Raw genomic sequence first — 12,054 nt, forward strand, 5'->3', positions numbered from 1 at the left:
TGGGAAAATGCACATAATTCTCTTGAGGCAGATTTGAGAATATTCATGTGCAAATCTGTCGCCAATTGGATGGAATCCTAGCTATATAGAGCAACCATTTGCTCTCAGACCATTCCAGGTCATCAGTTTCTCACCATCTGCCTGAAGACCTTGGAGTCCTTGGTCCTGGAGAACCTTGTGTCGGGTACCCAGCGTGGCATCAGGCCCTCAGTGGAGTTGGCGCGTACCCGCTGCATCATGGCACTCTTGGCCATCGCTGCCTTCTCCTCTTTCTGCAGGGAGGGAAATGACCACACCAATAGACCTTATTCACACTGGACATTTGAAAGTTGTTACATTTTTTTATCCCCCGCAAAAATTCTATACTATTACCAACATAGATTCTGACAGAGATTTCGAACAATACACATTCTTTTTGATAATTCAATGAATAATTAATGACAAGTACCACCCAGGAAAAAAAAGAGGAAACCAATGAATAAATGGATAACTAAAGGAATTGAATCATTTCTGTGATCTGAAACTGACAATGGACAATAAACGATTATTTTTCCTCGTATAAATGGAGAAACGATTGATTTAACTTGTTAAATAAACAACAGACCCTTTTCTGGCTGCACCCCAGCACCAGGAACGTCTCGATGTTGTTCTCCTTCAGATAGGCGTTCCTGTCCCCTCCGAACCCCGGCTCCACCTCATAGTCCCCATTCAGGTACTGTAGGGTGGCCTTGGTGATGTGGATACGCCTAGTAACACACACATACACACAAGGTCAAGGGGTCACATTGACACAGTACATCAGAGGAGATTTTGAATCTCAAGGATTGCAATACCAGCAAGAGTGTAATCAATACTAACACTTTATTATGATGCCCCACATCAAGTTAGATTTATTGTATTATCAAGCGTGTTTTATCCTCTATTTGTGCTTAATTGTGATGTGTCTGAGCCATATGCCTGTAAGCCAAAGACAAATGTTTATTTTTTTTACAAAAAAATTGACAATAAAGGCTTGAACTTGCATGCTCAACTAAATGGTTAGCAGTAGATTAAGTGCAACCCTATAGGAGTTTTCTATGTTGTGTTGGTGGTGGGAGGGGCTTACCCTGCCGCACCCCCTGCCTCCATGTGATTGGCTAGAGTGACATCGTTGGACCATACGTCAAACTGCCACTTCCTGAGTCCCAGCACTCCACAGTGGACCCGGCCGCTATGGATACCCACACGCATGTTCACATTGACCCCTGTGACCTCTCTCACCAGCCTGCAGGGAGACAAACACACACACACAGTTAGACACACAGACACTTGCACAGACACACACACACACCGTAAAAACCCTGTTACGATAGATTCTAGACAAGCCAAAATGTGCTTCTTACTAATTCAAAGTAGGTTATTCATTAGTGTGTGTGACTCACGAGATGGCCTCTATCATGTCCACTCCCATCTCCACACAGCAGTGTGCATGGTCGGCCCTGGGTTCAGGCAGTCCAGACACACAGTAGTAGCAGTCTCCAAGGATCTTGATCCTCAGACAGTGGTTCTCCTATAGGACACACAAACGTGCCGCAAACACAGGTTCAGGGTTAGGATGTAGTTTATACGTAAAATGTTAAATGTATTATGGAGCATGACACAACACAAATGTAAGTGGCCAGTAGCCAATGAATTACACGTCACTATGGGCGATGCAAAACGTACAATTTAAAAGTAAAGAGTACATCTATAATATGTTTGAAATCTACGCACGGGGTTGAAGTGACTGATTATATGATGTCTAACTGCTCACCGAAGCTAGTTTGTCGAAGCGAGCGAAAAGTTCATTCAGTGTCATGACCAACTCTTGTGCGGTGCATTGTGATGCCAGGCTGGTGAATCCTTCGATGTCTGCAAACAGTATACTGTTGGATGGAGAGAGACGGAGAGAGAAAGAAAAACAGAGAGAGAGCGAGAGAGACAGCGAGAGAGACAGCGAGAGTAGGAAAGATTGTATGACAGGGGGAGAAAAAGAGAGAACGAAAGAGGGAGAGAGAGAGAGAGAGAGAGAGAGAGAGAGAGAGAGAGAGAGAGAGAGAGAGAGGGAACAGGGAGAGACAGATCAATAACCCATCATCAGCATGGTCATGCGCCTACCAGCCTGTCTGCTCCCTTCCTCCATCTCTTGCTGAGATAGAGAGCCATTTATTCTGTTCAGCTTTTCGTCTGGACTCATATAGGTCACCTTCAGTCCTCCCTCCCTCCCTCCCCAGTGAAGACATCTCAGCACGATTCTCATTTTCTAATTTGTGGTATTAATTACAAGGAAGAGGAAAAACAACTGGAATGTTGACACTTCTAGTGGAGAGATGACAGATGGCGCTGTTGCCCTCTTGATCAATGTTCTGACTCAATAATAATAATAATAATAATAACAACAACAACAACATGACGGAAGACAATACCGATAGAGAGAGACTGTCTGAGGAGTTTCATAGTGTTGATTCAACACATCTTTATGGTGATTGAATAGAGTTTAGACTAATATCTGGGTCAAGAGGCTGGTGGTGTTAGAGCAGGTAGTCCAGGGTCCACAAAACATCTCAGAGTAGGAGTGCTGACCTAGGATGAGTTTAGCGTTTTAGTTAATACTTAATAAGATAGCATGGACTGATCCTAGATCACTATTCCTACTCAGAAACTTTGTGGATATGCGCCCAAGGCATTACTGGCTTTCATATGCTTGCTTCCTCCATCCTTGTTTCCTCAATTCCTCTCAAAGTTCATTGGAGGTAGCAGTCCCAGGGAGGGACCTTGGTTCCTTTCCTTTAATGTGCTTTAAGAGGATTTGAGGAACTGTGGCAGTTTTGTCATTTGAGCCAATACAGATGTGTCACATTTTGACCTCAGCACCACAGGTTGCGGAAGAGAGTGAAATGGTCAGTGTGTGTCCATGGTTACGGCAGAGGGAAAGAGTGTGTGTCCATGGTTACCTGACGTTGTCATGTTTCTGGATGTAGATCTTGTGGAACATCATATCTTCCTTCTTGGCGTTGATATCTGCCTTCATCTCCATGGCAACGTGCCTCGGAAGCACCGACAGCAACAGGCGCTCCTGGAGAATGTGTATGAAAGACAGAGAGAGACAGAGAAGTGAGAGAAAAGCACTCAACCCATTGCCTTTCATGTGTTTCAACAGCTAGAAACCCAAATGAGTCACTGCTTTGAGTGCCAGTCATTCTTTGGAATACTGCGTGGGAACATATTGGTAGAGTATAGAGGCATTCAGAAATACTCTATATTGTTGACCCACAATAATTTGAAAATATAGTTAGGTCAACAAGTGTTATGGCTTGTGTAAATGAATGCCCGTATGTGTGTGTGTGTGTGTGTGTGTGTGTGTGTGTGTGTGTGTGTGTGTGTGTGTGTGTGTGTGTGTGTGTGTGTGTGTGTGTGTGTGTGTGTGTGTGTGTGTGTGTGTGGCCTACCTGTTGCTGATTCTCTCTCTGTAGGTAGAGCCGGGCCTGGATGTACCCCCTGGTCTCCTGAAAGGCCTGTCTCTGCGATACCTCAGCGGGGTAGTGGGTACAGATACCTATCATGTTGGTGCACAGGAAGATCAACACGTTGGCACTCAGCTGGAGGGGAGGGAGAGAGAGCGAGCGACATGTAAGGTTACACACTTCATAATGTTATCATCCGTTCCCACTGAGCTAGAGGAGAGAGGGAGAGAGATATTGAATTATGATTGACATGCGGTGTGCTTTCTGGCACCACGTAACTGACGTAGTCGTCCAGTCCAAGTGGGCGCCCCTCCATTTTGATTGTAGCAAAGGAGTAGCAAAGCTAGCTACCTACTACGGAGTCCACGGACCGCAGTGGCTTCGCTCAAAGTTAAATCCGAGGTCTTACAACGGATAAGCCAGAGACAGCGAGACACCTTGATGAGTCCGCGCTTGCTGCCTGCCTGCCTCCGGACTTTTTCTTACCGCTTGACCACCTCCCTCAGATGACCACTCAAGCCATGAACTTTCTAATGACTGTCCATCCCATGATGTTATGTTGTTATTCTTGTGCTTTGAGATTCTTTGAAAAGCGCTACCTTTGAAGTTGAATAAATGTATGATTATTGTTACAGGTTGATTAGCTATTCTGGTTCGGATTAATGTTTCTACATGTCTTCTATGTCCTGTTGAATTGTTCAACATAGTTTTTCCTGACAATGCAAGTACTTTTGTCATGCCAATAAAGCATTTTAGAATTTGAAAGAGAGAGAAGAGTGATGGAGAGAGAGCGAGAGAGAGGGAGAGACAAGAGAAAGGGAGGTGGGAAGAGAGAGAGAGAGAGAGAGAGAGAGAGAGAGAGAGAGAGAGAGAGAGAGGAGAGAGAGAGAAAGAAAGAAAAGAGAAATGTAAGTATACACTCTCTGGTGACAGAGTGAACCTGGTGTGACCTGGGTGAGGTTGAATACGACATTCACCATCACCATGTCATAAGACTTACAGCACGAAATCTAGACATCTAATCCAGAAATGTCTTGATACACAAATGAGGTATGATATACAGTATATGGTCAGAGAAGATGAGAAAAACCTTGTGTCTTTCCAAAAGTGGACATTCTTGAGATGTCTTCTAGGCTATAATTGGGAAATCCGGATATCTACCAAAATCTATACATTCCCCTTCATGCTGGTAAATGTACAGATTTACTGGGGAATCTATATATTTACAGGTGTTACTGGGAATGTACATTTCTGTAACTATACACAACCTGGAGTAGAGGGTTAAACCTACATTGACTGTAGGTTACAATACAACATTATAGACCAAGTGTGTGTACCAAATGGTCGCCTATTCCCTATACAGTCTCTGGTATAGCTGTCCCTCCCTTTCTCATACTGTTCATAACCTTATTGTGACTGGTTCAGTGATTAAGTGGACATCAATAGGACAACATTATGTTGCCTGTCTGTCTGGCTGTCTGTCTGTCTGCTTTCCCTTATTGGATCTGACAACGCATCAAAACACAACTCATAATCACAGACAATACAAAGACATAGGGTCAGAGACAGAGAAGGCCCACGCTTCTTCCTTACTCCACTAGGCCTCCGTACAGATAAGACACTAGGAACTGATTGAGAGAGGAGGCTCACTATTTCTCGCACTGTGCAGATAGGCAAATGCTAGTCTGATTTGCTTAAATTCACAGACGCTTGTGTTTTCAGACACAGCGGCAGTGGGGAAGAGACTAGGCGAACGTGAATTGTATATGAGCGCGCTGCAGCAAAACACAACCGCATTGTAGGCTTATATGCACGGGCTGGCTCAAATGAAGTTTAGATGTTTAGCCTACAGTTAGACTAGACCAACACAACAGCATTAGGCTAGCTAAGTGAAGTTTAGATAGCCTACAGTTAGCTTAGCGAGGTCGTTGACCTCAAGAACATTCCTCTACAGGCAACACACACCCTCTACAGGCAACAGGCCAGTGTCTGTAAGTGATTTTGTCCACATCCAATGGTTTACACTGAACACACATGACTACAAGCTCTCTCTCTTAGCCTGGGAAAATAGCTTGACCCCTGACCAGAGGACAGACTATTTCATCACTAATGAGAAAAAGACAGACAGCCTCAGACCCTGGCTGAAGCAGACTCTATAACAGCCAGATGGCCATGTTGTTGTCTGATGGAGATTAATGAAGGAAATGACTTAGAGACTGACTGGTGTGTTCTGCTGTTCTCAGAACAACATTCTAGACCAGTTCCATAGAAGTTCTAAGGCCATTCCTTTTATGGACTCTGCTCTCCTCAAAGTGAACAATAGGGTATTTTTTGGGGGGGGGGGGCGTATCTACTGGACTACCAGAACAACTAGTTCCATAGAAGTTGTATAGAACTATTGCAACTAAATCAAGTCCCACACAGATGGCAAAGTGGTGTGCTCCTCAGAACATTCTGGAACACTTGGTCTTAACAGACAAGATTCTAAAACAGCCAGGCTTTAGGCTCAACTATTTCCACTAAATCAATCAAATGGCATTACCAAACATGGCAAGTGTGCAGCACTCAAAGACGCAGCGCAGACTCTGCTCAAAGATCAGAGTGTGAAGTGTAATACAATACACTTCAAGTTTTTTTCAATTGTATTTTATAGCCGGAGGATAGTGCGCCTCTACTGCCGTATTTGACATTTAATTATCTCCGACATCAGTACCAGCATATGTAAGTCGAAGCTGGTATGTAACCAAACATGTTTGTGGGTCTGTGCATTCGTCTTGTGTATCTGTGCATTCGTACACCCACTGCATACTTCTTTGCATGTGCGTGCTTTGAAAAAGGGGCAATTCACTTCATTGGATTCTACTGATAGTGTCTAGTACGTCTTCGTCTACGATTGCGAGGTGAAACAGACGTGTGGCTACTGTAGTGTGACTTTGCTCAAGCGTGACTTGTGAAGCACCCATGTCATCTTTATGAAGACTTAATAGATGTTTTTATAAAGCCTATACGTTGTAGTTTGTTTATAGTGGGACCAGCAGACGTGTAGTAGCCACTGAGACGAGACAAAGAATAGAGAAGTATTGGATGTTGATCCAAAAAATACATATGTTTTTAGTCTTATGTATGGCTTACACATGGTAGACAGTATATATGAACATGAAGTAAATGGCTCAGTAGAATAGAATAAACACAAGTATAATACAGGAAGGCACAATTTATTGTCCAATATTTACAGTTGAAGTCGGAAGTTTACATACACTTTGGTTGGAGTCATTAAAACTCGTTTTTCAACCACTCCACAAATTTCTTGTTAGAAAACTATAGTTTTGGAAAGTCGGTTAGGACATCTACTTTGTGCATGACAAGTAATTTTTTCCAACAATTGTTCACAGACAGATTATTTCACTTATAATTCACTGTATCACAATTCCAGTGGGTCAGAAGTTTACCTACACTAAGTTGACTATGCCTTTAAACAGCTTGGAAAATTCCAGAAAATTATGTCATGGCTTAAGGACAACAAAGTCAAGGTATTGGAGTGGCCATCAGAAAGCCCTGACCTCAATCCTATAGAACATTTGTGGGCAGAACTGAAAAAGCGTGTGTGAGCAAGAAGGCCTACAAACCTGACACCGTTACACCAGCTCTGTCAGGAAGAATGGGCCAAAATCCACCCAACTTATTGTGGGAAGCTTGTGGAGGGCTACCAAAAACATTTGACCCAGGTTAAAAATGCTACCAAATACCAATGCTACCAAATACTAATTGAGTGTATGTAAACTTCTGACCCACTGGGAATGTGATGAAAGAAATAAAAGTTGAAATAAATAATTCTCTCTGACATTTCACCTTCTTAAAATAAAGTGGTGATCCTAACTGACCTAAGACAGGACATTTTTACTAGGATTAAATGTCAGGAATTCTGAAAAACAGAGTTTAAATGTATTTGTATCAACTGTACAATGTATTTTGGGGAAGGGGAGATTGGGGAAAAGTGAAGATGTGCAGTATTCAGCACTAATACTGAGTCTGATAGCAGAAGATGTGTGTGTAGCATAAATGTGTGTGTGTATGTGTGCTAAAGAGTGGAGAATCAGAACAGGTGGTCAGTCCTGTTCAGGTGTTCAGCAGTCTGATGACTTGTAGATAGAAACTGTCTCTGAGACTGTTGGTACCAGGCCTCATGCTCAGCTGACTTAGGAAGTAGAGACACTGTTGTGTCGTCTTGACAAGAGTGGTGGTGTTGTTGGTCCAAGTCAAGCCCTCGGTGATGTGGAACTTATAACTCTACTGCAGTCCTGTTCCCTCCTCTGCATCCGAAAGGTCGACAATCAACTCCTTTGTTATGCTGACGTTGAGGGAGAGGTTGTTGTGGTGGTACCGCAATGCCAGTTCACTTACCTCCTATAGGCTGACTCATCGTTGCTGGTTATCAGGCCTACTTTATGATGGCGTTTGTGTCGTGCAAAGCCACACAGTCGTGGTTGAACAGGGCTTATAAACTGGGCAGTTTGAGCCCTGAATTTTGATTGGTTGAAAGCCATGGTATATCATACCTCGGGTATAACACAACTTTCAGTTTTACTGTTCTCATTACGTTGGTAAGCAGTTTATAATAGCAATAAGACTCCTCTGGGATTTGTGATATATGGCCAATATACCACACCTCCTCGGGCCTTATTGCGTAAGTATAGCAGAGAGCTGAGGTCGCATCCGTGGGGGGCCCCTGTGTTAAGTGTCGAGGAGGTGTTGTTGCCAATCTTCACAGAATGGTCTGCCCGTCAGAAAGTCCAGGATCCACTTGCAGGGGTTTGTGTCCAGACCCAGAGGTCTGAGCTTGGTGACGAGCTTGGAGGGAACAACAGTGTTGAATGCTGAACTGTAGTCAATGAACAGCATTCTCACATAGGTGTTCCTCTTGTCCAGATGTGTTAGGGCCGTGAGAACAGCAATGAAAAATGGCATCTTCCATGGATCTGTTGGAGCAAATTGGAGTGGGTCCAAAGTACCTGGCATGCTGGACTTGGTGTCCCAAATGGCACCCTATTCCTTATTTAATGCACTTATTTTGAAGTGGTTTACTCGAGTGAAGACCTTGTTTGTGTGAAGATGGCAGGTTGGAGTGCTCTCCTCTCCACAATGTCACTAGACCTGAGAGGAGGTTTACAGTGTATACAAAGAGACAGGCCAGGTTCTGTGTTGTTACAACAATACAGACAGAGGCAGACGAACAACCTGACCCAGTACTCTGAAAAAAAGTGTGTGTGTGTGTGTGTGTGTGTGTGTGTGTGTGTGTGTGTGTGTGTGTGTGTGTGTGTGTGTGTGTGTGTGTGTGTGTGTGTGTGTGTGTGTGTGTGTGTGTGTGTGTGTGTGTGTGTGTGTGTACTCTGAACAAAATATCTATCTACCATCTCAAGACAGTGGCAGCAAAACCACTCAATATGTCATTGCTGTACTATTTGCTAATGTTGAACCAACCAAATTTCATTTGGGACAATAAAAATGTATCAATCAGCACTGTTTAACTGACCTGATAATAAGAACTCTACTGTCTGTGTGGTTTGGGCTGTGTCCATTTGAAAATTAATTAACGTAAACAAATGGTTTACATATGTGTCGGACAACAACAAGTCCTGAAGGGACATTACAGGAAATTCTTCAGATAAACAAGTGTCCTGAGTGGCGCAGTGGTCTAAGGCACTACATCGCAGTGCTATCTGTGCCACTAGAGTATCTGGGTTCGAGTCCACTAGAGTATCTGGGTTCGCGCTGACACGGTCGCCGGGTGCACGGTGCTTCCTCCGACACATTGGAACGGAGGGCTTCCGTGTTAAGTGGGCATTGTGTGGCTTGGTTGGGTTGTGTTTGGGGAGGACGCATGGCTCTTGACCTTCGCCTCTCCTGAGTCCGTACGGGAGTTGCAGCGATGAGACAAGACTAACTACCAATTGGGGAGAAGAAGGGGTAAAACTAACAACAAATTGTCATATTCTGAGGTGTCCAGGAAGGGAGAGCGCTCTACTTCTTCCTTGCGGCATTATGATGACACAGAATGGTTGATAAGAACCAGAGTACATGAACGGAGAGGAGCAAGTATGTGAGAGGAGTTGAGCTGTCGGAATTCCCGCTCATCACTCATGGAGCGGTGCTTGTGCACCATTCCAGCACTCCATGTCCTTTCCAACCGCCCACTCCACCATTCAGACCTTCTCCAGATCCTTCAGGTTTCGGGGCTGTCGCTGGGCAATACGGACTTTCAGCTCCCTCCAAAGATTTTCTATTGGGTTCAGGTCTGGAAACTGGCTAGGCCACTCCAGGACCTTGAGATGCTTCTTACGGAGCCACTCTTTAGTTGCCCTGGCTGTGTGTTTCGGGTTGTTGTCATGCAGGAAGACCCAGCCACAACCCATCTTCAATGATCTTACTGAAGGAAGGAGATTGTTGGCCAAGATCTCGCGATACATGGCCCCATCCATCCTCCCCTCAATACGGTGCAGTCGTCCTGTCCCTTTTGCAGAAAAGCATCCCCAAAGAATGATGTTTCCACCTCCATGCTTCACGGTTGGGATGATGTTCTTGGGGTTGTACTCATCCTTCTTCTTCCTCCAAACACAGCGAGTGGAGTTTAGACCAAAAAGCTCTATTTTTGTCTCATCAGACCACATGACCTTCTCCCATTCCTCCTCTGGATCATCCAGATGGTCATTGGCAAACTTCAGACGGGCCTGGACATGCACTGGCTTGAGCAGGGGGACCTTGCGTGCCCTGCAGGATTTTAATCCATGATGGCGTAGTGTGTTACTCATGGTTTTCTTTGAGACTCAGCTCTCTTCAGGTCATTGACCAGGTCCTGCCGTGTAGTTCTGGGCTGATCCCTCACCTTCCTCATAATCATTTATGCCCCACGAGGTGAGATCTTGCATGGAGCCCCAGACCGATGGTGTGTGACAGTCATTTTGAACTTCTTCCATTTTCTAATAATTGTGCCAACAGTTGTTGCCTTCTCACCAAGCTGCTTGCCTATTGTCCTGTAGCCCATCCCAGCCTTGTGCAGGTCTACAATTTTCTCCCTGATGTCCTTACACAGCTCTCTGGTCTTGGCCATTGTGGAGAGGTTGGAGTCTGTTTGATTGAGTGTGTGGACAGGTGTCTTTTATACAGGTAACGAGTTCAAACAGGTGCAGTTAATACAGATAATGAGCGGAGAACAGGAGGGCTTCTTAAAGAAAAACTAACAGGTCTGCGAGAGCCGGAATTCTTACAGGTTGGTAGGTGATCAAATACTTCTGTCATGCAATAAAATGCAAATTAATTACTTAGAAAATCAAACAATGTGATTTTCTGGATTTTTGTTTTAGATTCCGTCTCTCACAGTTGAAGTGTACCTATGATAAAAATTACAGACCTCTACATGATTTGTAAGTAGGAAAACCTGCAAAATCTGCAGTGTATCATTTACTTGTTCTCCCCACTGTATCTGGTTTATGTGAAAATAAAACATATTTTTTTCCCTTCTCGATCACTCGATCATATTTGTCCAAACAAAATCCACTTAAAAAAAAAAAACAATCAACACGCACCCCCAAATCATGGGCTGTATTAGTGTTTCCCAAAACGATGTTTTACCAACGATGACCAAAGTATAGAGAATGTCACTCAAGAGCATGAATATCCAGAAACAAAAGGCTCCATTTCACCTTTTTCCATTTTGTACCTCACAGATTCACTGATGCTGTACGTTATACACGGAGAATAACAATTAAATACACCAAGCTAACAAATCACTCCAAAAACAAAGCAAATTGAAAAAATTTGTGTCGATCAGCCCACGTTTTCATCAACATTACACTGGGTGTTTTCTTCTCGCAATGCAGCGAGGGGAAAATAAAATCTCCCTGTATTCATGCTTTTGGCAGTCCTCTGCAATGATGCACAGACAACCAGCAATCATTGCGTCCTAAGAGGGACATCTGGTCATGTGGACCGTAATCATAACTTTTCCACCTGCACGCAGAGAAGAATTCCTCGGTTGGATTGAGGAAATGAGAGTAAGGAGAGAGAAATTGCATCATCATTCGTGGGTGGGCTGCAAACCATTCAGTAACAAGACGGGAGTGGTGGAACGCAAAATTGTCCAATATGACGATGAAGCGGACATGTCGGGCCTCACTCTATGGTGCAACGCATCAAGAAATGTGAGGAGATGACGTGTATTTTATGGGCAAACTGAAGGTATGTGGAAAAGAACACCATGGCTGAAGATGGAGGCACACAGGGTGATGTTTGCATCCCTTTGCCCCGGCACCATGTACGGTGGTCCTCTTACCAATCAGGTTCCTCCCTCCTCTCCTTACTTTTGAAATGCTGAAGTCGGCTTCATCCACATAAATTAATGTATGGGGTGTTGCATTTGGCTTCAAGCTCCATTATTCTCTAAAATAAAAATACAATAAAAAGGAACAATATTTATGTACAGTGCCTTCGGAAAGTATTCAGAGCCCTTGACCTTTTCCACATTTTCTTACGCCTCTTCTAAAATTGGTTTAAGTAAATAAATAATTCCTCAGCAACT

General features: G+C 43.9%; 1 protein-coding gene across 4 annotated transcripts in view; it reads right to left on the minus strand.

Annotated features, from left to right (window-relative positions):
• The window catches only part of LOC124046119 (adenylate cyclase type 6-like), an 81,648-nt gene that overhangs the window by 19,423 nt on the left and 50,171 nt on the right, over positions 1-12,054 (minus strand). For all 4 annotated transcript variants that reach the window (XM_046366146.1, XM_046366147.1, XM_046366144.1 and 1 more), the window contains 7 exons: positions 3,468-3,617; positions 2,973-3,094; positions 1,793-1,904; positions 1,422-1,549; positions 1,106-1,264; positions 605-746; positions 135-272 (listed from right to left, as the gene is read on the minus strand). In XM_046366146.1, coding sequence (XP_046222102.1) covers positions 135-272; positions 605-746; positions 1,106-1,264; positions 1,422-1,549; positions 1,793-1,904; positions 2,973-3,094; positions 3,468-3,617 — 951 coding nt within the window. The remainder of the gene's footprint in view (positions 1-134; positions 273-604; positions 747-1,105; positions 1,265-1,421; positions 1,550-1,792; positions 1,905-2,972; positions 3,095-3,467; positions 3,618-12,054) is intronic.

Source organism: Oncorhynchus gorbuscha, linkage group LG10 (assembly GCF_021184085.1).
Source record: "Oncorhynchus gorbuscha isolate QuinsamMale2020 ecotype Even-year linkage group LG10, OgorEven_v1.0, whole genome shotgun sequence".
NCBI classification, from domain to species: Eukaryota; Metazoa; Chordata; class Actinopteri; order Salmoniformes; family Salmonidae; genus Oncorhynchus; species Oncorhynchus gorbuscha.